The sequence below is a fragment of the Anarrhichthys ocellatus genome, unplaced genomic scaffold (assembly GCF_004355925.1).
Source record: "Anarrhichthys ocellatus isolate YVR2014 unplaced genomic scaffold, GSC_Weel_1.0 scaffold19, whole genome shotgun sequence".
Lineage (NCBI taxonomy): Eukaryota > Metazoa > Chordata > Actinopteri > Perciformes > Anarhichadidae > Anarrhichthys > Anarrhichthys ocellatus.
In genome coordinates, this window is record NW_022280049.1 from 1,659,210 (window position 1) to 1,684,825 (window position 25,616).

The following is a 25,616-nucleotide window of genomic DNA, read 5'->3' on the forward strand; positions in this document are numbered from 1 at the left end:
AATCCCCAGCTACAGCTTTTCAAGTGTGATTATTTGTTTGTGATAGTAAACAGAAAGATCGAGGGTTCTGCTCAGCTGATTGGACGAGGCACTTGAAAACATGGGCTCTAGGAACTTATAATTGACATTTCTCAATGTTTGTTGACATTCCTGAGAGAAAACGATTGATAAAGTGAATAATTAGTAGATTACTTGCAGCATTAAATTGTACAATCACAGTTGTATTCCCTCAATCCTCACTGAAGCACTACTTATTAATAATTTCAAATGATTATGGCATCCCAACGCTTACTAAGTTAAAGGCTAAAAATGTATTTTAAATGAAGCACACAAGATAGAGAATATCCTTTTGTTGATTGAACGTCATATAGCTTCAACAATGAGCTGGAACAAGCTGCTGAAGAATCAGTATTTGATCGATTCAGGCAGTGTGGAAGAAGATGTTTTTCCAACCTTGAAGCCATTTACTTAGAAAAAAAGGTAAACTACATGTTGAGGGGTTAATGAAGCACCGGCTGCCGCTCTCTTGTGGTAACACAAGGTCTGCTAGAACCTTTCCTGGGCGTCCACTAGGACGTAGGGGGGCGGTGAAACTGATCACAGTGACCTTCACCTCTCTCCCACCCTGTTCTCCGCTGCCTTCCTCGGTTTCATCCTCGCCTCTCTGTGTTGTTTTCCCTCTCAGCACTTTAATCTTAAAAGCGGCTACCCCTGATGAGGAAGATCAAAGCAGCCCAGCGCTGAGCACAGGTCACCAACTCCATCCTCGTGATCACGGTGCAGGGTGATATTATTGATTTCTCTGAGATCAACCTCGTCAGCTGCTGTTATCCTCTGTTGTACCAAAGAGAGCTGGACGTGAAGAAAGGAGGAGGAGGAGAATCCTGTTATGTAAGTCGCAGGAAGGATTTTTAACAAGGTGACAACGTGTGGAACACAAGACCGCTGAGGTCTTGGGATGTTTTTTATTTGAACTTTTTGTCTAAATGTGTCTGTAGTGTCAGAGGGACGCCTGTGCAGATCTGGCGGGGAGAGCTTTTCTGAGTAATGAGCGAGATGAACGCTCTCTCATAGCCACAGGGAGTTGCGTGACGTCAGCCGCCATTCACTGTTTGAGCACAGTTTTGTGCTTTGCTACACACTCACGCGGATGTATGAAGCTGTGTTTTTTTCCAGATGAATGCTCGCATAGATGCCTAGTTCTTAAGTAAGATAACCCTTTGGAGCAAGGCAGAGGTGGATTACATGGCTGCTGAGCCCAGAGTCACAGCCAGGGATCCAGTCAAAGTGGTGGGAGGGGACAGAGGATGGAGGAGGGAGAGGGAGAAAGGGAGAAGCCAAAGCGAGTGAGGGGTTTCTATTTCAAATCTCCCCGGACCCCCAAGGCACTTCCGTTTTGGCTGCATCCTCCACCAAAATAAATCATTTCCATCAAAGGAGAAGCTCTGACCATATTCAGTGCTTTTCCTCATCCAAGGCAAACTCACTCGCTCTGCTGTGTTTATGTGCTAAAAAACTCATTCAGTGCAGTCTAAAATGGCCACACAAATTTGACAGGCTGCCAAATCAAACTTAAAAATGGCTCACTTAATAATAGAGAACACATCTCTTTCAATTCCTATGGGCAAACTTGTTTTTCATGCTCTTATATAACATCTCTATTATGTTGCTCCATGGAGAGGCTGCTTTGTAAATTATCTTTTCCTACACTCTGAATCCTCTGCAAAGACTGCTCTTAATATTTATCTCAATGCATCCAAAATCCCACGAGCAAAACCAATTGTTCTAAACTAGAAATGGAGTATATTTCATGCAGCAGAGCGACACTGAAGTAGTTAAAAACTGCCGTCAGTTTCCTGTGGGCTGCGGTCTGTCTGTCTGTCACACGGATCAATAGGTGGTGCTCTTGCATGGGCTGCTGAACTTTTCCCCCTGTCCTCTCCAAGTCTCACACATAGCGCTCATCTTTGTGCACCAAAGCTCAAGCCGTTTTTTGGGGGAGTTTTTTTGTTGCAATGCTTTGACCGGACATGTATTATTAACAAATTGCTTACGTCATACGACAAGTAAGGGGGAAGATCATTTACGTAGACGGTGATGATGTGATTGGTCGCCCGAATTAAAAGAATTAAAAGCGCTATAAAAACATGAAATGATGCCAGTTTGGAGAAGATGATTTTTTTTTTTTGTTTTTAATTTATTTTGTAGGTAACTGCAAGAAGAGGGGAGGAGGGGGAGTGCGTGTCAACAAAATTACACCACCGAGGCTTGACAACGTGAAGCAGTCAGGAGCACACACATACACACACATGCAGCCCTCCGCGCGCGCAGACGGGGCTGTGCGTCCGAGTGCGCCAGTGAGTGTGTGTTTTGAATTCAAATGCAACACACCAGAGCTGCAAATGCGGAGACTGAGAGGAGGATGGCGATGATGTGTTTTCGGAACGGAAGTCTGATACGGTTTTTTTTTTTTTTTTTCACCCGAGTAAAAAAATATATTCACAAGATGCCTCAGCCCGGATCACATTATCCCGGCTTCTCTCACATACAATCACACAGGACCCGTGATAAGTAGCCCACTTCAGGGGTATTCCAACCGTGCCGTGCAATTGGCAACATAAAGCGGGGTAATAATCATGAAGATGCACCTACCATATTGACTTCAGAGACCATGTCTATGCTGGCTATGTCTATATTCATTCCCACAGCCACCGGCGCACCTGTGAAGGAATAGAGGCATTATTAAAAGAAATGTGAATAATTCGCTCATCGTGTAAATTTAACAAATTCGTGACGCGAGCTCAGGTTCCTCTCTGCTCCCCTCCACCTACAGGAGCCTTGTGTATCATCGGCCTGAGCGAAGAAAATATATATATATATATATATATATATATATATATATATATACATATTATGTTTAACACGCAGATGCGCTTAAATGCGGTTAATTTAATCTTTTTAGTGGGATAATCAAACATTAATGAGCGGGATCGATCACGTAAAAAAAAGCCCGTCCTATCTCCTCCATCAAATGAAATATGCACATCATTTCTCGTAGCCTAATTAGAAAGGCCTATTTGGCTGTGAAGGGATGATTACGTAAATTAAAGGAGATTTTGCGATTCATTAAACCTGTATTGCACGTCGGGAGGGTGAGAAAACATGACATTCCGTTTTCAATTTGCTCGTTACCTCCGAAATCTGGCCTCAACCGAATGTCGTATCCTTTCATCAGTCTGTCCACTGTTTCCTTTACCAGAGGCATATTGCTCGGATCTTTGAGATCCTTGGCGCTGTGGGAGAAAAAGGGTGGTGTAATGCAAAACAGCTTATTAATATCACACGCCAGGCACGCTTATATAGATGCTATGTATACATGACACGAAAGACAGGGGACCGACAATAGGAAACGAGATTACCTTTGAGTCCAGACAAAAGTCACGAGTAAAGAAAAAGTAAAAATCCCAAAGTGGTTTTTCCTGATCCTCCCCATCGCAACAGTTTTTGAGGCGGTTTCGGGATGCGAGTGAGGAGAGCGCACATCCAACTTACTCCAGACAGTGCAGAGGAGCCAATGAGAGGCGCATGCGTGCAGCCAGCCCAACATCAAAGAGTGGAGACTGATGATGGTGGATGAGCAGTTTCCATTGCAGAGAAAAATATTAAAGGGACAAGTGGTTGTGCGTAATGAAGAAGCAAGCATTTGTGCCAGGAGTGAAATGAACGACAGCAGTGTTAATTTCAGAATTGTTTTATTATTCTTCTGTTTATCACTTGGCAGTATATATTCTGACAAGGTCAAACAATGGGATGCACTGAAGGGTTAAAGTGGTCAACATGTCAACTTAAGATCAAGTTTATTCCCTCAGCTTTTATGTTACAGGACATATTAAATGGCTGAAAACAGAATAACACTCCATCCGTTTTCAGGTTGACACTTTATATGCAAACATCTGTGCCCAACAATCATGCAGCATCCGTACAAAAATAGAAAATGAATGTCATCAACACCCATGGGTATTACATCCTACTCTTCCCTGCAATGTTTTCGGAGGACCTGCAGTAGATCTGAAAATGCAGAAGGAGCACTAGAGCGCCAGAGCAGAAAGGTGGGATGGAAAACACAATCCCACAATTCATTTTCTCAGGTTTGAGTACATTTTCGAAGCCGCAGGGAGGGATGCGAGCCTCCTCTAAATTGCCTTTGATCTTGTTGTAGTGGGAGCTGTGCTTCTGTAGAGGGCAGGCTTCTGAAAGCATTGGTTCACTGTTGCATCACCACCAGTTACAGCCATCATAGATTATATCATGCACTTCTTTTTGATGTGTTTCTAAGTGTGTGTCTGAGCCGTCATGCGTGTGCTGTATGTGTGAGGCGTCTGTCCCGGCCCAGAGCCCGAGTTGTTGTTGTGTGTGTATACGTGGCAGGCTTTAAAGTGATTGAGGCCCATGAAGGGCAGCTCTTCAGCTACTGATCAGGACACAAGTGGGCAGTGGTTACAGCCTGTGAAATGAGTAGATGTGCGGCAGGAGAATAAATGAGTTTCTGATTAATTTCCTATGTCAGATGAGAGCAGACTGACTGCTGAAAGCTTGTTCACACACACAGAGAGAGAGAGAGAGAGAGAGAGAGAGAGAGAGAGAGAGAGAGAGAGAGAAGCTGGCTGGATGCTGAAGGTCTCTTCGGCTGCACGTGCCCTTTTCCAGGTCTTCTTAGTTTTTAAGAACCACGTCCCTGCAAAACCAGAATACGACAGAGCATTAAATGTGAGAGGAGAATACAGAAACCTCTCTCTTCCCACATTAAGAGAGACTCTATCTGCAGTACACTGCACAGCCCAAACTGTTACTGTGCTCCCTGTCCTCTCAGAGCCTTCTTCAAAAGTACCGAACGAGAGACGTGGCAAAAATATGTAAAGGGGATAGATGTGATGCAGCTGTTCTCGTGCTCTCCATCTTGTCTCTCTCATTATTCTGCAGAACGTTATAAACAAAACAACCATAAAAATTATCTGACGGGAACATGAGAAGCATGATGAGCAGATTTACACTCCCAGTGTTGCATAACACATCTCTCTCTCCACCGTCTCTCTCTCTCTCCCTCTCTCTCTCTCTCTCTCTCTCTCTCTCTCTCTCTCTCTCTCTCTCTTTTTGCACTGTATCCCTCTCTTTCTTTCTTGGACATGGAGCTTTGTGTTCTATAAGTGGCTCACTTATAAGCGGGAAAGTGAATAGTCTCTTTTTCATGTACTTAGTGTACAAAGTAAGCTCTGGTTTCTTTTTCCTTTTTCGAGACCTCCATGGGGAGCATGGAGAAACAGTGTTGTCATTAAAACAGATGGGTTTTTGCCGGCCCTCAGGTGAACTTTATATAAAAGAGGAGAGAACTTGATGCATATTTTTCTTCTTAAATTAACTGAGCCCGGCCCTTTTTGTATTTTACATGTATGATGATAAAAGCCACAGTGCTGGCATCAATGCAGCAACGACGGGACCTAACATCATTCTCTTTTCTTTTTTTCCCCTACAACTCTGGGGGCTGTTTCAGCATTAGAAATTATTGATGTCTTTACTGCCTGGATACAATTCTTTGACAAAAACTGTGGGTAGTTATTGTTCTACTCAAGCTATCGTAATTAGATCAGACTGAGACAGATTTGTGACTCTTTGAGATACAAAGTAAGTAAATATTCTTTGTCCATTGTCCGATTCCTTTCCCTTTTCAACTCAACACATTTGTACAAGAATGCCGGATACCTTTAAGTCTGTCTCTACTATTTTTACTACTTTGCATGAAATGCTTACTGGCTCTGCTGCCTTGTCACACAATACTCAAAAGGTTAAGGGTTAAACTCCAAAAGGGAGGTTTTCTTGTAAGATGCGATCATGGGTAAAATCACAAGGAGTGTGTACGTTCATGTCAGTGGTTCGAGATGGTGGGGCTAGGACCTCCCCCAATGGGTCACATCATAAATCTTACGGTTCGCAAAAAATAAGTGAATGTTTTCTCTTACCCAAAATCATAGCTCTTGTTTAGTCTTTTCTCAAATCTTACCTTTCCTGTGAAATACGATAATTTTTTCCCTCTTCAGTTCTCCAAGTATTATTCAGATTCAGAAGAGATACTCATCACTCTTTCATAACCGGTTAACAAATTCAACCTGTATAGGTTGCTGGTAGATATTGCAAGCCAAAATGGTTGGGACTAACTTCTTGCAATCTCCTTTTCCTACAGCAGAAGAACAATTATAGGACAGGGCTGATGATATTCTATGTTTTTCAAGTCCAACTAATATCCTAAAACAGCTGAACACTGCAGTACGTTACTCTTACAGGAGTATATTGTGTACATTTGTTGTGGATTATATTTTCAGGTGTGGATTAATATATATTCAGTGCTCAAGTGAGTATTTATGGCACCGTGACTGTGTACGATATGTGTGATTGCCTCAAAAATAAATCCCATACCCAACGCCCGTAGTCGTCAAAATAAAGGAACATGTCATCCAGTGTAACAGCGTGGCACATTCATGGTTTTTGAAGTTCCTGGAGATCTAAACTATATTAGGCGTTGGCTACACAGACAATGCTTCTAAAAGCACAACCAACTCATTATTGGATTTGGGTTTGCAGTTTGGAAAAATATAGATTATCGTCAGACCCTTAGCAACTGTACCAAGCTAATTGAATTGACTGATGTACCTGGCACTCTCCATGTTGTCGTAGGCCAAGTACATGTACCAGTAGACTAGGTTGAAGAGGGCGAAGGCCAGGGGAAAGAGGATGCGGGAATACTTGTCGATGGGGCTGGTGCCGGCCAGCTGCGGGATTTGAGGAAAAGCGGAGCCCTGCTGGAGGAAAATCGGCAGTGGTGGGCCATCTTCTGCCTCACTGCGACACACTGAGTGGTTTCTCCTCTTCAAGCCATCCTGAGGGCTGCTGGCCGACTGGTAGGAGGGGGGTGAGGGGGATTTGGAGGAAAAACAGGAAGAGATGAGATAGAGTTAGTATGGGTTTTCGAATCAAAAGGGGTTGGTAGTGTAAAGAAAAGACAACCTAGGAATTTATACATATATGAGGCTGGAAGTTATGTTGGTTCCCACAGGAGCTTTCTCTCAATGGCATGCCAACATCCTTATAGATCACAGCAGGTAGTTTGCTGGATGCCCATAGGATGGTTAAGAGATTATGCAGGGAGGAGTGCTGGAGTTAGTCTCTGTTCTCACACTGAGGCTATTTTTAAAACATCTAACCATGAGCCCTGCACGTGAGACAGATCCCAGGAGGACGCTGTGGTGGCTTACTGTATTAGCATTCAGCATATAGCTCTAGATGAGTGCACTACAACAGCACGTATTACTATTTAATGTGTGGTGTGTCCTGAATTAGTAGAATGGAACAGGCAGGGTGACTACTTTGAAATGCACAGAAAAAAGACCTATCTGTGGCATTATTTCTTACTCTCTACATATGAGTCTGGAGCTGCTGGCTTCCTGTTCATAACGACCATCACTGCATCATCAACCTCTGCAACAGTGAGCCGACTCTGGACAGATTAGCTATGTAAATGCATTTGAGATGTCACGTGATATGATTCTTCCACTTTTCTACAGTTTTATATTGTTTTATATGTAACACATGAATTGAAAAGGCAAAGAGCAACAATTTTTTTGTATATGCAAACATAATCAATAAAAGTCTTTTACTTGTAATTCTGGTTCTACAAACATTGATTGGCACAGAAAGGTGCTGGGACATCTGTTGCACTCTATTTAGTGATCACCATGTTTTAATGATGACAGTAACATAAAGTTAGATTCTCACCGAAGTGTTGTCATCATCGCTGCCGGTAGCCAACACCTCGAGCTTGTCTTGTCTAGCTTTCTGCTTCTTCAGACGGTTGGCCTGGAGGGTGGCGAAGTAGTTTACTGCCGCAAACTCGACAAGAGCCGACGCCACAAAGGCAAAACACACAGCGATGAACCAATCCATGGCCGTGGCATAGGCTACTTTGGGAAGTGACTCACGGGCGCTGATGCTCAAGGTGGTCATGGTCAGCACTGTGGTGATGCCTGGAGGAAGACGAGCATTTATGAAACACACATGGAGAAGTATAACAATATCAAACATGACCAGTAAACATTGAGTGGTGGGAAGAGGGGCGTACCAGCGACTGTGCGTGCAGGAACAGACTCTTTGTTGATCCAAAAAGAGACTTGTGACAGCACAACCACCATTATAAGGGGGATGTAAGTCTGTATGAGGTAGTAGCCCAGCTTCCTCTGGAGGTGGAAATGGACCACCATCACCGAGTAGTGACCTGCGAGATCAAAAGCACGTGTGAAGAGAGCAACCCCGAGGGACAGGGCAGCGTAGCACACAACGGATGCCCTTGCCTGCCCTTGAAACAGAATAGCTGTTGAGAGAAACATAAAGATGTATTGCTGCTGTGAAGGCTGGAATAGCCTGCTAACTGTAAGACAGCATTTGAGAGACAAGAGGAAGAAAGAGAGGAAGGACCAGAAAGGAGGAGGGAGCACAGCAGACATTTATTTAGAAATGGGATAAAGTCAAGAGGAAGGAGCGAGTGAGGAGGGGCAAGGAGAAGAGCATGCAGTGTCACTGTGCGTAGCTGCCCTGCTCTATGTGAACACATGCATGCAGACGTTCACAGACCAAAAACACGCTGCACACACACGCACACATACAGAGATGTCCTCTCTCTCTCTCTTAGGTTTTCTAAATGGGTATCATTGCTACGTTTTTTGAGCCTGCCTCATCCTTTTCCTCTCTATTCCAGGAATCTGCTGGGTTCACAGCAGGGGAACACTTCTCCTACTTCTGGTGAAAAGAGAAAACGCACACACACACACACACACACACACACACACGCACAGACACACACACACACTACTCCATCCTTCCTCCTCTATCCCTGTCAGTGCATTCATTTGGCTTTCAATCCATAGTTCTTTTTAACGGCACACTGTAGCATTAGGCCGGACCACTTAAGCATCTTACACTAGATGACTGCTGAAGGAAGTCTTTGCTTTTATATCGGCTCTACTCTGGAAGAGTTTGAAGAAACTCATCTGACCTGCTCTCAGATTCATCAGCTCATGGAATAAAAAAAAAATTAAACATCTAAGTGTGGGTAGGACTGCAACAGTGTCCTAATGAAAGAGCAATGTGATAGCTGACAGTGAGCGTTACCTGTGTTTGATTTGAATATCTCACTGGACAAAGTCTGTCCCACCAGGTCATACTGCAGAAGACTCATGGACTCTTTGGGACAATCGACAGATGCTATTGGTCCCTTCCTCCAAGTGAAAATGATTTCACTGCTTGTGTAGGCATCTAAAAATGCAGAGGCAATTAGCAAAAAAATGTAAAACTCAAAGGTTTGACACATTCATGAATCTGGACATTATTATTCCATCTGTTAAACTTACAACTTCCAAACCTGAGAGGACAGGCGTGGCCGTCCATTGGGAAGTTCATGAGCCTCATTGGACATTCTGAGGTGATTGTCAGTCTAACAGCAAGAGAACACGTGGACACACGTTATCTTTTCCTATAAACCTAGTGTCCACAAAAGAACCCATCAACAAAACCATAGGTGTTCAAAGTAGGATCACCTCATGGTGTAGAAGACAGTCCCGTTCTGCATGATGCGGAAGAGTTTGTTCGGTGTGGTCATGTTATGAGAAATGGACTTCTTGGAGTTTCGGAAAAAAGAGTCTGGCGTCCAGATCTTGTCCACCATGCGATTGTTCAGCCGCAGGATTTCAGAGGGGCCTTCAAATTTTAGCCGCTCGTCAACCCACATCTGACGGAAGAACATGTCCATGGTGTACTCCTGATGCATAAACACAACATAACATATTAGTGAATGTGGTAACAAACCAAACTACCCGAAGCTTTAAATTTCAACCTTTGTCCCTGACATTCATCAGTACAGACATTTCAACTCGCAGTGGAAGGTGCGGAGAGATGACGAGGCAATGATGGATGCCACTCATCCCAGATAATCATTAATCAATCCGTTCAGCCATTCCCTCGGTCTGATGTGTTGTCATATTGATTTAGATGCCATCAATAATGGAGTTATAAGGCTGGTCAACAGATTAAAGCTCATTAGATGGTCTCATGGCAGATTGCCCATAAGGCAGGGATTCAGTGATCACTGAAGCGCTGTTATCTCCCTGAGTCAGCACATATACATCTCCTTACAACAGTAGTATCTTACCATCTCAACATCTGACACCGGTCCAAAGCTGGTGACAAAGATGTCTGTTTTCACCTCTGTAACACCACCTATAAAAGTAATAAACAACTGTACAATGCACACAATAACACAAGATGCACAATCTTCTTAGTTTATCAATGAATATGTACGTCTTTAGAAACAAGGCTTTAGGATATAAAGTCTGAATTACCTCCAGATCCAGGTCGCAATCTGTTGTCATAACCATCCAAAAGTCGATCCAAAATGAGAGTGATGTTGTCCGAGTAAATCTTCTCAATTCCACGCACACTACCAAGACTGCAGAGAAAAAAAAAGGTTAAACTTGCAGGCTCATTTTACTCTGACCTATGTTCAAGCAGAGAGGGAAGACTTACATTATCCAGCAGAAAAAAGTAACAAAAGTTAAAATCAGAATGGCCATCCTGGGCAGCATTGATCACCAAATATGCAGTCAACTCTCGGAGCAACTCATACTTAATAAAATGGTGTGTGAGGGGAGTAAAAAACAGAGCTAGAGTCCTCGCTGGTGTTGCGAAAGTGACTGGTTGGTATGCATAAGGACACCAGAGGCACTAAGTCAAGAACAGTAATCTAATTAACAGATTAGTAAATCCACTCCATTTTTAGACAAACTTTAAAAGTCTCCAAAGTAAATTAATTAAAACAAAAATAAAGAGAGATTGAAGTAAATGCAACTCCTATAATGTCAACAAAGCACTGACAAAAGTCTGACATGTATTTGATAAAATTAGTTTTTCTTGTTGTAGTTCCTGTTATCACACAGCAGATGGCGCTGCAGCCACAATGTTTTTCGCAACCGGAACTGAAATGCTTACTCAGAGAAGAAGAAGAAGAAGAAGTGTCGATAGAGTGAGGGGGCAATCATACTACAGGGGCAATACTGACATTTAACTTGATATGTTTATAACAACAATTATACAAAGCAAAGCAAAGAGTGGTGACGATCAACCGCGTAGCAAACTGTTAGCATAACTTCTCTGTTAGCCAGTTAGCTGACGTTAGCCGACCTGTCAGAGCCGCAGCATGTCGGTGCACTTCGAGGAGAGGAGCGGGGTGGTCCCCTGCCAGACCCCCTGGGGCTCCTGGTACCAGACCATGGAGGAGGTTTTCATCGAGGTCAATGTGCCTAATGGGACGTCCGGTAAGGAGGTCAAGTGTCATCTGGGATCCAGACACATCGAACTGCATGTCAAAGGGAAAGAACTCTTCAAGGTAACATTAGACTCCCGATCAACATAATTTCAACTCAGAGAAAGAGTGCGTTTTCAGTTTTTGAGATCTGTTAAATTGTGTACTGAATGTGTGAGTATACTTTGTTGTTGATTTGAGCCTGGTACCCAGCTCTCTAAGGGAAAAGGAAGCAACATCAAATTTACAAATGACACAAAAACAAATGAGACAAACTACAAAAGTCTGTGGGTGCTGCTGAAATCTAATAAAATGCAGATCACAAAAAGAAGACTCATAAACCAGAGCTTTCACAAATACAGACTGACTAAAGAGAATTAATAGAAACAAAGTCTCTATCTGACTTAACCTGTCCAAAAACCAAACATTGTACACAGCACCGCTGCTCCTAGTGTATTCATACAACGGGAGTATCCACATGTGTACTTTCATTATGTAGGATGAACTGTATAGGCTGGGTCACAGAAGGGAAGTACACGGTTCCATTGCAATTACAATAGGAGGGTCAGTAAAAGCATATATATATATATATATATATATATATATATATATTTATATATATTTATTTGTTGATCATATTGTGTTTTTAATTTCAAAGATTAACAATGTGGAGACAACACCCTATTACTTTAAAACAAAACCATCCTTCATTGGAGAGAAAAAGAGGAAGTTGTACCTGAGTTCAGCTCATGTTGCTAAATCGTATTTTGTGACCAGTACTGAAATCATACGCTCGTGACTAGTTTGACTACAAGGTGAACGCACGTATTGACTTCACAAACTCTTCTTTTTACATTCTGTCAGGGAAAGCTGTTTGACACAACCATGTCTGACGAGGCTACGTGGACACTCGGTAGGTGGCGTCCCCTCTAAGTGACACGCTCATTAACTTTGACTTGAATGTGTTTTAATAAGTCACCCTTATCTCTTATTCTTTTTTCTTCTTAGAGGACAAGTGTCTGATCCGGATCATTCTGATGAAGACCAACAGAGAGGCAGGGAACTGCTGGTCCTCGCTGCTGGAGGGGGAGTACTGTGCGAATGCCTGGGTCCAGGACCAGATGCAGAGGAAGCTCACACTGGAGAGGTTCCAGCGGGAGGTTAGTTTAATTAAGGGCCACCTGAAGGGTCGTGGTGTGTGTTGCCAAGACATTATCAGATGCACACCTGTCTGCCTCTGCACATGGCCACAGGAGGGTAACTTATGTAGCCAGGTAGATGCCTCTATTTAATAAGCCACCTCAAATAAAGGGTTATAAGTAGTGCTAATGGTTTATAAATGAACGCTTTATGATCAGCTTTTGTTTCCAGGTTGGGAAAATCTCGTTGGCTGGTTTGTTTGGTAATAATGTAGTTAAAAATGTTACTACGCCATTTATAAATGCTCATAAATTTATAATAAAACAGTCTGTGTTAATATGATGCTAATGGATTTTTTTAATCCAATTGTCTTCAGCTCTTTTCTAGAAATAAGTGTTCAAACAGTCTAACCAGTCAGAGGAAGATTTCACAAATTGGCAACCAAAAAGTTGTTTATAATATTGACTTAACTATTCTATGAAGCATCAGAAAAGGATCTACTGGCAGTTAATGAATCCATTATTTACATTTGATGAACGCCTGATCGTGTGCTTCATTAGAAGGTGGTACCGCCAGGTAGAAGCTTGATTACGTCAAAAGTAAAAAACAAGAGGAAAAAAAGGAAAGCATTAGCAGATGTGTTTTTTGTCCTTTTAAACTTGAACAGTGCTTTCAAGGTGGTGAGAGGAAACATGAATGCATCCTCAGAGCATCACAGATATCAAATTGTGTGGATTTGTAAAATGAATGAAAGTGTTTTTTTGCATTGAAAGGAGGCAACATGGCTCCTGCTCATGAAATGATTGCACTACTCTTTGCTAGAATCCTGGATTTGACTTCAGCGGTGCAGAAATATCTGGGAACTTTGCTGGTGGTGGTCCGGACTTCTCCAGTTTACAGAAGTGACCGGTGTCATGGTGCCAAAGACCTGCAGCGTGCTGGAGATGTCACCTCTGTCTAATGAACACTGCTGAGGACTTCCATTGCATGAAGACGAACAGAGGAAGGATCAGAGCTCCTATGATGAACAGTCAAAAGGCTTGGCCTTCAGAACTCAAATACTGGACGTCTACTAGACGGAACTATTCGACAAATATATATTTTTCACAGCAGCCCTTTTATCCGGCTTGTTTGAGTCCGATTTGGCAAGTTGCCACGCTAATTATACAGGCAGAGCAACGGTTGATGGAAACTGTTGTATTTGGTTGTAAGAAGCCTGTGTGATGTGTTGTCTTTAAATAATGAGGAGAATGCACAAGCAATAGCTTTTCAATAAAGTTTTATTGAAAGGTACAATACATAGGTTAACGAGATGGTGTATTCAATTTGCCATTTTAAGTTTGGAAACTTTTTTTTTTGTCACTCAAAGAAACTTCTGCTGGACAGGGAATCTGACAAAGAAAATGCAATACAAATTGCAATCCACATTTCCACTGCAACAAGCAATTTTTTTCTGTTTTTGCTGTATAATTGACAACTGAAATCAATAATACATGCAGTACTTAACTGTGTAAACAAATTCGAAATTTGTGAAAACAACTCATCTGTAACCACCGGCTCAAACAGTATGGTCAGCCATACGCGACTTGATCGTCAACGGCCTCACGTCACTGGAGAAGACCAGAACTCCCTCTCCGTATCAAAATAAAAACAAAAAATCATCACCTTGGGTAGGAGTGTGCAAACAGGACAGTTCAGCAACCTAGGGTGGGAGTTAAGGATTTTGGGCCCGATTTCTTGGTTCCATTTTTGCTATTCACAAAATCCTTCTCCCTCCTCTTCCACATAGTGGACTGAGGACCTAGGTGGTTACATACTTATTAGCTTAAAACCAGCAACCCGTTCCAGGAAATACCAAACACCGTGGAACGGATTTTATCAAGATCATACTGTACACTTGTGCAAGCCACTCGACCAGGAAAGTAGAACTTAGCAGGATGGCGGTAGATAAACCGTTCTGACGAAGCATTACTCGTCATTGGGGCAGATAAAAGACTAGTTGAGTAAATCAGTAAGATTTCTTTTGAGCTTTTCCTTAAAGACATCCATCATCACCGATGAAGGTCTGCAAGGAAAATAACTGGAGCTGTACAAGGGTGACCACACTGCAAGAAATCAACCCGAAAGTTGCATCCAATTTAGGGACAGTTGCAATTTTCCCCCTGCATGTAAGGTCACCCGTCCGTACCTCCAGGGATTAACAGGCTGACTCGGGTATGGTGGGAAGATGAGTGATCTTGTAGTAGCTGTGCTTCAGCTGACGTGCAGTTCTTCCCGAAATAGTCCAGCGAAGCCTCTGGCTGTTGGGCCTGGAGCACCTGGTGGTAGCATATTCAGCCAGGCACTTTCCAACCAACTCCCGCACGCAAACCAGGTCCCCGTCTCTGATCTGCACAGAAGACACAACAGGTGGGGCAAAAAAAAGAAATCGTTATTAGTGTCCTAATTTCCACTAATCCTAACATTAGGCAATCTTTGTGGTTCTAACCAGACGAAGCCACACAAACGGATAGAAACAGTTGGTACTTACATGCAGCTGCTGCTGCTGCAGAGCTTTCAGGGCCTCTGCTATGTTGTCAGTGTACTCGGGGTCGTGTTCTTCCTGGGCCTCGTAACACAGGAGCGCCATCGCGAGCAGAGACGGCTGCAGAGAAACAGATCATAGGTTCGTCATCGCAATAAAACTTTAAACACAGTAAATATATCTTTCTAAGAAAACTGGCAGAGAAAACATGACATTTTAATAATGAATGTGCTCAAAACAGATGGACTACTTTATACTAAACTACCACTACAAACATGAAAGCTTTTTGACTTTTAAGTCACATGGTTAGCAAAGTGGAACGGCCGCATGCCACTTAGACATTACGAAATAGTGTAATACAATACAAACCACCTTTAAAATGTTGACAGGTTTTGGCCTACCTTTATTTTGGAGAAGACAAATGAGCAGTGACAGGCTTTCAGTTGGGCCTCCAGTCTCTCGAGGCTCAGTATCTTCCTGCTGTGAAACAGAAAATGCTTTTAGTGTCAACTTAAGAGCGCTCACTAGACAAGACATCAAGAACAACGTAATATCACTGATCATGTTTTGAACAGATTTGTTTTCTAACACTGTCCGTTCCACGAGTCTATAAACCTACATGACTCCATGTTGGACCGTGACTGTTGCCGTGAAAGCATTTTGCCTATTATTCTCTTTAAAGCCAAATATGAGAAGACACATTTTAGTGGAGTAAATATAAATCGTTGTGAGTCATGGTTCAGCCCTGCAGGTTGATGTGACCGTCTGTCCTTACCTCTCAGCGTCCAGCTGCTTCTGGATGTGGCTGTGAAAGAGCCGGAGGAAGCGGAGGGCTGTGGGGGCCTTCACCTTCCAGTTAAGCTTCTCCATGATGATCTTCTCCATCCTCATCATGTCAGACACCGTGAAGCGATTCTGACTGATGCGGATCAGTTCGTTGGCCAGAGGCACGTTCTTCTCCTCTTCTGCAGACTTCACGGCAATGTAGAAGCAGCACAGGCCCACGCAGGACAGGTGCTTTGGTTGAATCTGGGGAGGACAGGGAAAGGAATTTAGAATTTAAAGCAACCGTTTGCCATTTCTTGGCGGCCAGCAAAATGTGCTTTTCAGGTATTAATGTATTTCAAACCTTCATCACGGAGAGGAATCGATCCAACAAGCTGATGGCCAGTGAGAAGGTCTCCGAGCTGAAACCAAAGAACCTGGTCAGAGAGTGCAGGTCCTTCACCTCCAGCTCCCTCAGCCTGGCGGTCATCCGGAGACCATTGTCCTGGGAGATCTCGATGAGCCTCAAGCCGCTCAGCTTCGGTTGGTATCGGCCCTCCAGATCCGTCAGGGCCTTCAGCTGAACGGGAAAGGGCTGTGCTCCGGGTTCTGTCACTGTGTCGATCATCTGCGCAGACAGGGAGGTAGAGCTGAATAATTCTGACTAAAGCCAACTAAAACACAATATTATTGACTCCAAGTCTCAGTACTGATGATGTGACAAGATCGTGTGCATGTCTGTTGAAATATGCGATACTTTGAAACCATAGTTATGGCTATATCTACATTAGAGTGGAAACGATCAGCTGATTAATTGCCTATTAGCCACATTATATACACAAATATATAGTGTGTCTAATACACATGGATGCTTTAATAAGACATTGTGTTTGGCAATACGGTCTCTGATATAAAATAATAATACTGTGGATATGATGACCAAGCAGGTAGACATAAATGGTTTCACTCTGCTATAACATTCAAATAAGTAACTAATTTGCATCTGTGAACTAAGAACAGACGATATCTAGCCTTTTCTGATAACATCTCCTACGCAAAATGTCAACTGTCCAATGTAATTTATACCACAGCCCAAATGTGGGAACGAACATATCAAACTATACATTAAACCGAATGGTTGGTCATTTTAGAACAGCCTTACTTCAATGAGAAACAGTTAAACGCACCTATGTATACAACTAATGTAGTTTACCAACAACAGATCTGGATTAGGGATATGTATTGCGTAAGAGCCCTGGGAGTGTTTCCAAATTTTTAAGTTATCCAGTAACAAGCAGCTGTCATTGAACTGGACTCAACTGGAATAGGCAAAGGGTGTAACTTCAAACATGGATAACCTTACATACTACACACCAGGGACATGTCAAACTAAGTTTATCACAACTTATTTTTATTTTATTTTTATATATATATATATATATATATTACCAAGGTTAATACAACTTTCTTATTAGAATCACTCCTCTATGAAACATGTTTGATGGACCAGGCCATGCTCGTCACAGGGTCATGTCTCGACATGTCCTCCCGTACACACTAATGGAGAGCTAACGAAGAGCCCGATGACAACAGACACAAGTGAGGGAACATCGTTTAAACCGTAAAACTGTGGTTTAAACTACGAGACATATCACTGTGGGTGATAAATTAATCTAACCCTGTGCTTCATGCCAGTGAAGGGGACTTGACAAACTAGTCTGACGTTAAGAACGTGACGCTAACCGTTAGCTAACGCTACAACCGCTAATGCTAACATCACTTTCTAACGGTCGTATCTTTAGTTTATCGTCTTCTCAGCTATGAACAGACACAGAATGACGTCTTTTACAGTCTAGTAAACCCTATCCCACTTTAAACATATACATATATACGGTTAGTAGACGTGATATAGAAGGACGGTTGGTTCACTTACCTTGGGTGAAGTTACGTTGCTTTTAATATAATTTAAAAAAGGGGAAAAAAAAGGTCTCACGCACTTTTAAAAGGTGAGTGAAAATATATTTAAAACACAAAAAAGTGTGTGTATCAACTTTCACTAAAGAAAGTTTTAAGCGTAGGTTAATTTCTGCCTATGCACACCCCCTACCCTTGGAGTTAAGGCGATGGGGAAAAGGGCAGCCTGGTTATCGAGGCAGTGCTTTAGCCAGACCCACGAGCTAACACGGGGAGCATTCATTGGTCAGCGACAGACGACATTCCTGCTTCTACATTTCAATTGGTTATATTTCCAGCCTCACACAGTTAAGTCCCGCCCTGTAAATACTGGTGGCCAATCGCAGAAAGGGAGGCGGGACATGACCAAAATTTGTCTGATGATGTACATACAACATTACAGGAGAAGGGAATAACAGAAAGGAGCAAAATTGTTGGTGAATATTTTAGAAAAATGTGCAGGATTTCTTAAAATTTCATATGTTGTTGTTTGTTATAAACCAGGCATTGTCACACCATTCTGCCTCTTCTGTTTTCAAAAAAGGCGTTTACTGGCAGGTTTCTGGAACAGTCTGGAGGGACCATGAACCTGCTGAGACTAGCCTTACTGTCCACAACCCGTGGACCCATTTTCTGTCTTACAGTACAATTATGGAGAGAACGAGGCACGTTTTCAAAAGTATTTATTACATCAGGATATACAAATCTGCAAGTGCTCCCACACAGACCCACCATATAGATATACTGACATGAAGAGATTTAATCCTGAATTTATATACATCCAGGCTGAATGAAATACTTCTAAGTAGATATTTTTGACACAACCTATGGGTTGACATGTTTGCATGATAAGACACCTTTTGAAATTATTAAATATAAGGAAATATTTGTATCATGACTGATTTAAAGTGCTTATAAATCATAATATAATGTATAATCCGTACAACATTTAACAGCAATATCATGTCACTTTGTAATATATATGTCACAGTGTAAATCGTCATCAGTCGAAAACTACAAGCATAACATGGCGGATAAATGAAGTTTGCACATTTAGTACAAAAACTGAGGTTTTGGCAATGATCTTTCAATATTTTTAGGAATGAAGGTTAGGAGCCATGCAGAGACCATGCTACACTTAAAGGAGAGGTTAGTAGACATGGAAGACTTCAGGCTGAATAACTTCCAGGGATGTTAAGTGCATTTCTATAAAATTGTTATTTCACATTGTAAAAATAATACACTTGATTGCTAATCTGTGATCTTTTGATGTTGTAGAAAGTCTTCTAATTCAAATTCCTTCCTGAGGTTAAGGAGCACGCAGATGGAAGACTAAAGAAGCTATGAAAAGGAAAGAAAAACCATGTTATTCATCCAGACAAAGTCATTAGACAAACCTCGACAAGATGAGAAATATTGAAGTTTAGTACAAATGGTAATTAGGTTTCGTGAGCAGTTTGTTATTTGTCCCGTTTGCTTCCACTGAGGGAAGGCAAAATCACAACTGAAACTTGAATTAAATGGATAATGCTTTTACAGAAACACAAAATCAGAAAACCATGTTTCGGTGATAAGTGAAATATGAAATGCTTTGTATCATACAAATGACTGACGTGACGGGAAGTCACAGAGAATTGAGAGAGTTTAAGAGGAAAGGTTCAGCTGACAAAACACATGAACTGATGCCGTGTTTGGTTTTCCATTGACATTATTTATTTGAATATAAATAATGGCAACATATTTGCTCATTTTCAGACTCACTGTAAATTAATTCCATTATTTTCTTTCTAACTTTGCATAGAGTGGGGTTCGACAATTCAATTATCTTCTACTATCTCAAACTACCAACAATTAAAAAGAACAAGTATCAATGATCATATGTACATTATTAGAAATGCAGTGCTAAAAACCCTACACATTCATGGCAAGAACATAAAACAACACAAGCTACATGTTATGAAAACACTCCATGGATTGTGTGTCTAGCAGAGTCAGCATTAGGGACACATTAAACACACTGAGCAAAGCTACATTATTGATCCATGAATATACAGTGGCTTATAGCCATCACATATTTCAGGCTGACATACGAGTCAGTCAGTAATGTCAGATATGACATTACTGACTGACTCTCTCACTCTCTCTCTCTTCCAATGCGGATGGCAGACACATTCCAGGTTCCCTGGATGTTTGATCCATAAATCAACTGAAAAGGGAAAAGAAATGAGACAGAATATGGGAAAAAGAAGAAATGAAGGATTTGAGGAATAATGAATGAATGAAAAGAATAAATGAATGAAATGGGTATGCAACGGTATTGTGGTTGGAACTTCTTTCAACATCCATAGACCATCATTTTAGGCTATGTTAAAAGTCCAGTCCAGTTTTTTTTAACAATCTGATTTAAATCAGATTGTTAAAAAAAAAAAAAAAAAAAACTTGTGGAAAGCAATTTCTACAAATGGGATTAAGGCCACATGAATAGGTGAAATCAGAAACTGAATTTGTAGAAATGTTTCTCAATCTGACCACTCAAATCAAGAGTTTAAACTCTCTTTAAGGTCATATCCAACAAAACACATGACGCTGACTCCAGAGCACAGCTAACCAACCATGAGTTCACCACCAACAATGGTTGCATATACAAATCAATGTTTTCCTGTCACTGAAGCTGTCTGGTGAGACAGACAGGAGAACATCAGCTCACTGTTTTGTTTGCATCCTGTAAAAACACACCACCCTTCAACCAAAGCAGATATCTGTAGATAATCTGTGCATGTACGTTTTGAGCGTATATTATTGATCCCGCCATTTAATGTTGCCACCTGCAGAAATGACTACGGCTCTATGTGGGATGTCTAAGTGTCATCAGTGTTGCGCATGGTGTGAGCATCGGTGAGACCGGTGGAATGAAAACAGAAGTGCCCCTGCCTGAGATACAGTCTGGCAGGTCAGCCTGCAGAGACATAAGCATCAGGCTGTGTCATGCAAGCTGTGGCCCTCTCCGCTATGTCTGGGCACGCGGTGTCAGTCTGAATCTGTCCACGTATCAGTTTCTGAGCCAACATGGCTTCTGGGAAAATAACAGTATCTCATTAATCACATTGTACACCTTCCCCCCTCTGTCCGATCAACTCCAGACTGGCTTAGAGAAGACACGTCCAAGGCTTGTGAATATAATATATGTGTGATATTTTAATAAATTAATCATTATTTGTCTGAGCGGTTTTTAGTGTTACTATTTAGCGGGTTTTACCGCATGGTCTGACAACAACGGTGTATGAAAGGAACCACTTGAGCAGCACAACAAATCAAATACACACAGAAGCTTTGACTTACTTCTTCTTGTCTTTGTCCTTCTTGAATGGTTGTGAGCAGCCTTGGAGAGCCTGTCCCATCAGCGTCTCAGCTGCAACCTTTCTTCTGTTGAAGGCGTTCATTTCCTCCTCCAGTTCTTGTCTTTTCTCCTCCAGATTCTTCCTTTCTTCCTGGTGCATCCGCTTGAGCTGCTCAAACCTCTCATGAAGCTAGAGATGATGATGATGATGATGATGGTGAAAAGACAGGAAACAATGTGAGACAGACCAAATATGGCGTGTTTTGAATGAGTAGTTATTTTACGATCATGTCAATCCTCACCTCTTTCTCCTTTTCTTTCAGCTCAGCTTCTGTCTCCTTCACTTTGTTGACAAACATCTGTCTCATTTCTTCCTCTTTGTGCTGCAGATCCACGAGGAACTCCTTCCTCTTGGCTTCGTATGTGTCCTGAAGGCTGAAAATCAGAGTAAAAGCAATGTTAAGATCAGTCCAATACCTTATTGGACATGAGTCATAACTGGAGCAATGAAACTAGCATGTTAAACATGACCCATTTAGATTGAAGAGAACAAGAGATGATATGGTCAACATCTGACCTGACACTTGATCAAAATGCTGTTTAATACGGATGTGAACTGGGAACATTTTAAATTACAGTGTCACAAAACAATGTACTTCAAATTACAAAACATTAGACATAAAACATTAGAGTAAATGACCAAATAAGGTCATAATGTTGCATAGATGACATTTTCCACTCACTCTAAAATACATGAATACTATTAACTCTAAATCACATTTCTGCATGTATGTATATGTATATTTGGTGATGACTTCCTGTTTACAAAGTTGATGGGTTTTGACTGTTCAGCACTACAGATGTTCCCTCGTTAACATATTACTTAAGTCTTCACTGGCTATGACATTCCTTAAGTTTAAATGATGCAACCTGATTTAGTGAATAACTAGTCAGTAATTAAGCTAGTAGTTGAAAGGGACTGTACAAACAAAAAGGTGTATAAATAGCTGGTTCAACCTAACCCTGAACTCCATCTGAGGTAAAGCAACTGACATATCATGTGACATTTCATGAACACAGGAACTGGAGTTACTCTAGTTTCTCGCCTATATTAGGAAAATGAGAGTGGCTAATCTCTGAATGAATTCATGAAGGCACTTAAAAAGGTTCAGATGAGTCAAAAATAGAACCAAATACAATCAATGATTTATACTGATAGTTAAATAATTAAACTAGAGTCTAAATTGACACATAAAGCTTTTCCTTTAAGCTCTAATTGGTTGATGAAAAGGGAAAAATCTCATCCTATTCCAAATCAAATAAACAGATTTTAATATGGTGTTCATTAACCAAGTCATTCATCAGCACATTTTTTACATCATAAGAAAACAGTTGTGTTTTTGCAGTCTCACTGAGGTAAGTTGTCCGGATGCATTACATCACTGCTCCCCCTAATTTCACCTGAACGACTGGCTGTCCGGGTCTGTGTCCTTGAAGCCCATCTCTTCTAGCTTGCAGCGACGGTAGAGCTCGTAGTGTCGAGCGTGTGTTTGCTCCCGGAGATCCTCCATGTTCACACGCAGCAGCATCTCCCTCAGCTTCACAAAATCACAGTGGTTTTCATTCTCCACTGGAAAAAAGAAAAGAAGCTTGGTCATTTTGCACTGACTGAAAATCTGAAATGAAAACCCGTGCTCATAAAAACTGAGAATCATGATATCATGTTTATATCTTTTTGGGGCTTTATGATGCTTGTAAAATCACTTCAGCCAACTCACCCTGTACTGATCCCCAGGGGTACAGCCTTGCTTTCACCATCTTGTTTCCCACTTTAACGTCTTCTAAACTCCCAACCACAGCAAAGGGAAGATGAGTCTGTAATGTATAGTAGTGAAATTGTTACAATATGTTTAAAATGATACTACTGTTGTTATGTCCGGGATCTCATTCTGCTATGAAGATATGCTTCTGAATATATGTCGACTATGGATTCAAATTGTGGTTTTCATTGTTACAATACCAAAAGATGGGTGTATCTTAAGTATTGTATTAAGTCTTTGTCTTTCTAGGACTCACATTCATGGAGTTGTTTAGCTCTGCAACAGCTTCATCCTCCGTGGGGAACTGATAAATCTGTACTCCATTACTGACCAGCTCACTCATAATCTTGATCTTCAATTTGTCCAGTTCGCTCTTGGAAACCGTGTCTGCCTTTGCAATAACTGGGATGATGTTCACCTGCATGGAAAATCATAATATGAGGGACGGACTGAGGAGCAAGTTGACTGCTGAAAATACACAGTGAAAGATTCTGTATTCACCTTGCTGTCTAGTTTCTTCATTGTGACGAGATCAAGAGACTTCAGGGAGTGTCCGGTGGGAGCGATGAAATACAGGCAGATGTGGATTCTTGTGTCATGGCAGTTAAATAAGGAACGTTTTATTTTTAGCTCCTCCTCAAGATACCTTTCAAACTGGGTATCAATATACTCAAGAATGGGTTTATAGCTGCACAGAGAGAAACAACACAAGACATAAAACATGAGCATCATTATTTTATCCTTACATGCATGAACAATAAACTGTACATTGCTTTCATGTAGTTTGAGGACATGTTAGTATTCTGGCTACAAACTCTGCAACTACAGCCTCGCAGCCAAGAATGTCTGGTTTTTCTACTCCCTGCTGTTGGAGCACTCAAATGTCTATTGAGATTGCATTAGTTCTACCACTCATTCCCATATTTCCTTTCTTCCCACCACATTTGCATGCCAGAAACTGGCCAGATCTCTTCCTCAAGTCCATACTGTGTAAGTGTGTTGGCTGCAGGACCAGAGCAAGGGTGGAAAAGATGAATAGCTGGTGCTGAACTAACCAAGAAAAATGTCGACGAAGTTTTAAAGATCAGTATTAAAACAGCACTAAAAATGCATGTAAAAGGTTTTCTATAACATTTTAACAACATTGTATATTTTCCTTCCATCGTGCAGGACAGTTTTATATATTTTTTAAATATTTTTTAAATATTTTCTCTCTCTGGGAAGCATTCAGTCAAACTGAAAGTCAAATAAACATCTCCAAGAATCTGTACCTTTGTTCTTTGTTGATCTGGTCTCCAAACCCGACAGTGTGCACAGTGGTCAGCTTGAGGTTGACGTTGCTCTCCTGCAGATCATAGGTTTGTGGGCGTAGCTGTACCTCAGTCTGATAGTGGCTGGCTTCCTCATTTTCAAATGTGGTATTGAAAAGAGTGTTCATTAATGTCGACTTGCCTATCCCTGTCTCACCTTTAATAAAGAAAAAATGACACATGGTGAACAGAGATGACCATTTAAATTCCCCAAAAATGCGTGACGTTCATAGCACTAACTTTGCTCCTGGGGTCAGACGTACCTACGCAGAGGATGTTGAAGCAGAATCCCTGTGCGACTGATTTACTGACCAACTGATCTGGAAGACTGTCAAACCCCACATGACCTCCGAGCTCCAGGTTTCGCTTTTCTTTGTGCTGAGGAATTCGAAAAAACAGGAAGAACAACGAGGTTAAAGAGCCCCTTCTGTCAGATCCCATCTCCGCATTCTGCCTTCAAGCTCAAGAGCATTCTTTGCAAATGAGGTCATCTCATCTTTCCACTTAACACACTGAAAAGTCCAACCTATAAAAAGGTTCTGTCTCAATATCACAAACCAAATTCCTCCTTTAGAGACACGCTAATCTGAAGAGAAAACAAAAAGCTGTGAGAATCACATGAGTTGTGCAGCACAGATGTCATTCTTTACACTGTGTGTCCTGTGTCTATTTATGAAGCTTAGCCATGAGTTCAAAGCTGCTGACAGTAACCGTTTGTGATTATTGTCAGGGCTGAAACTTATTTATTACAAATATTTGCATCATTGATTAGTCTGTTGATTAACAGATGAGATATAATCGATAGATCGTAAAAGAATAGCCAAAAAAACTCTTTCAGAGCCCAGTTACCTCTTCAGATTGCTTGTTTTGCTTAACCAACTGTACAAAACCTAGATATTTAATTCATAATGATTAAAAACAGGAAAAACAAACATTTTGAGAAAACCAAAACATTGTCTTTTGCTCTATAAATGATCTAAATGGTTAATTGATGGTCAAAATAGTTGCTGATTATTTTTCTGTTGATCGACTAATGGATAACAGTTGACAGCACTGCGTTTACTTGTGTTTGAAGACTTGATTCAAGCTAATAAAAACATGACTCACTGCACATATCTTCCAACCATCATACTGTGTATACTTTCCGTTTGAATCTGAACATAATAATACATACTATATAGAATGTATATTTTGCCCTGACTATACACTGAGAGGTATTTTATCCCTCCAATACCAGACACATCCTGATTTACTGGCATCATGCAAAAGGCTCAACATGAGGATCAGGATGTGTTCAATACAACACTCATCCGTTTCTGTCCCTCTCTCTCTCTTCACACACACACACACACACACACACACACACACA

General features: G+C 41.4%; 5 protein-coding genes across 10 annotated transcripts in view; 1 reads left to right on the plus strand and 4 right to left on the minus strand.

The window, feature by feature from the left end:
- gabrb2a (gamma-aminobutyric acid type A receptor subunit beta2a) overlaps positions 1-3,589 on the minus strand; it is a 32,342-nt gene extending 28,753 nt beyond the window's left edge. For both annotated transcript variants that reach the window (XM_031858179.1, XM_031858178.1), the window contains exons 1-3: positions 3,420-3,589; positions 3,193-3,293; positions 2,653-2,720 (exon numbers count right to left, since the gene is read on the minus strand). In XM_031858179.1, the coding sequence (XP_031714039.1) occupies positions 2,653-2,720; positions 3,193-3,293; positions 3,420-3,493 (243 nt within the window). In that variant the 5' untranslated portion in view covers positions 3,494-3,589. The remainder of the gene's footprint in view (positions 1-2,652; positions 2,721-3,192; positions 3,294-3,419) is intronic.
- Positions 3,590-4,649: 1,060 nt separating this feature from the next.
- Positions 4,650-10,670, minus strand: gabra6a (gamma-aminobutyric acid type A receptor subunit alpha6a). The gene is made up of 10 exons (XM_031858186.1): positions 10,624-10,670; positions 10,440-10,546; positions 10,250-10,317; positions 9,639-9,859; positions 9,453-9,535; positions 9,214-9,357; positions 8,168-8,320; positions 7,825-8,072; positions 6,703-6,947; positions 4,650-4,735 (listed from the first exon to the last, which is right to left on the minus strand). The coding sequence occupies exons 1-10, from the start codon at positions 10,668-10,670 to the stop codon at positions 4,714-4,716; spliced, it is 1,338 nt and encodes a 445-aa protein (XP_031714046.1). The 3' UTR covers positions 4,650-4,713.
- Positions 10,671-11,113: 443 nt separating this feature from the next.
- Positions 11,114-13,838, plus strand: nudcd2 (NudC domain containing 2). Its single transcript, XM_031858188.1, has 4 exons — positions 11,114-11,482; positions 12,263-12,311; positions 12,407-12,558; positions 13,361-13,838. The coding sequence occupies exons 1-4, from the start codon at positions 11,294-11,296 to the stop codon at positions 13,442-13,444; spliced, it is 474 nt and encodes a 157-aa protein (XP_031714048.1). The 5' UTR covers positions 11,114-11,293; the 3' UTR covers positions 13,445-13,838.
- ccng1 (cyclin G1) lies at positions 13,801-17,999 on the minus strand. Its single transcript, XM_031858187.1, has 6 exons — positions 17,761-17,999; positions 16,192-16,455; positions 15,838-16,091; positions 15,464-15,542; positions 15,069-15,182; positions 13,801-14,927 (listed from the first exon to the last, which is right to left on the minus strand). Exons 2-6 carry the CDS (start codon positions 16,453-16,455, stop codon positions 14,736-14,738), a joined length of 903 nt encoding a protein of 300 aa, XP_031714047.1. The 5' UTR covers positions 17,761-17,999; the 3' UTR covers positions 13,801-14,735.
- Positions 18,000-18,446: 447 nt separating this feature from the next.
- The window catches only part of LOC116389483 (septin-8-A-like), a 10,336-nt gene continuing 3,166 nt past the window's right edge, over positions 18,447-25,616 (minus strand). For 4 of the 5 annotated variants that reach the window (XM_031858183.1, XM_031858182.1, XM_031858180.1 and 1 more), the window contains exons 2-10: positions 24,511-24,625; positions 24,209-24,404; positions 23,439-23,625; positions 23,194-23,355; positions 22,896-22,992; positions 22,579-22,747; positions 21,420-21,552; positions 21,120-21,307; positions 18,447-19,121 (exon numbers count right to left, since the gene is read on the minus strand). In XM_031858183.1, the coding sequence (XP_031714043.1) occupies positions 19,067-19,121; positions 21,120-21,307; positions 21,420-21,552; positions 22,579-22,747; positions 22,896-22,992; positions 23,194-23,355; positions 23,439-23,625; positions 24,209-24,404; positions 24,511-24,625 (1,302 nt within the window). In that variant the 3' untranslated portion in view covers positions 18,447-19,066. Of the gene's footprint in view, positions 19,987-21,119; positions 21,308-21,419; positions 21,553-22,578; positions 22,748-22,895; positions 22,993-23,193; positions 23,356-23,438; positions 23,626-24,208; positions 24,405-24,510; positions 24,626-25,616 lie in introns of all 5 variants that reach the window. The other variant, XM_031858181.1, reaches the window with a different exon arrangement.

Excerpts from the sequence above, each read along its gene's own strand:
- nudcd2 (XM_031858188.1), top strand. The coding sequence starts at position 11,294 with ATGTCGGTGCACTTCGAGGAGAGGAGCGGGGTGGTCCCCTGCCAGACC. Across the intron at positions 12,312-12,406 it reads CGAGGCTACGTGGACACTCG|AGGACAAGTGTCTGATCCGG; the intron begins GTAGGTGGCGTC and ends TTTTCTTCTTAG. Across the intron at positions 12,559-13,360 it reads TGGAGAGGTTCCAGCGGGAG|AATCCTGGATTTGACTTCAG; the intron begins GTTAGTTTAATT and ends ACTCTTTGCTAG.
- ccng1 (XM_031858187.1), bottom strand. The coding sequence starts at position 16,455 with ATGATCGACACAGTGACAGAACCCGGAGCACAGCCCTTTCCCGTTCAG. Across the intron at positions 16,092-16,191 it reads GATTCCTCTCCGTGATGAAG|ATTCAACCAAAGCACCTGTC; the intron begins GTTTGAAATACA and ends TGTCCTCCCCAG. Across the intron at positions 15,543-15,837 it reads AAGCAGCTGGACGCTGAGAG|CAGGAAGATACTGAGCCTCG; the intron begins GTAAGGACAGAC and ends TCTGTTTCACAG.
- gabra6a (XM_031858186.1), bottom strand. The coding sequence starts at position 10,670 with ATGGCCATTCTGATTTTAACTTTTGTTACTTTTTTCTGCTGGATAAT. Across the intron at positions 10,318-10,439 it reads ATTGCGACCTGGATCTGGAG|GTGGTGTTACAGAGGTGAAA; the intron begins GTAATTCAGACT and ends TTACTTTTATAG. Across the intron at positions 8,321-9,213 it reads GATATTCAAATCAAACACAG|GTCACTACTCGGTGATGGTG; the intron begins GTAACGCTCACT and ends TTGATCTCGCAG.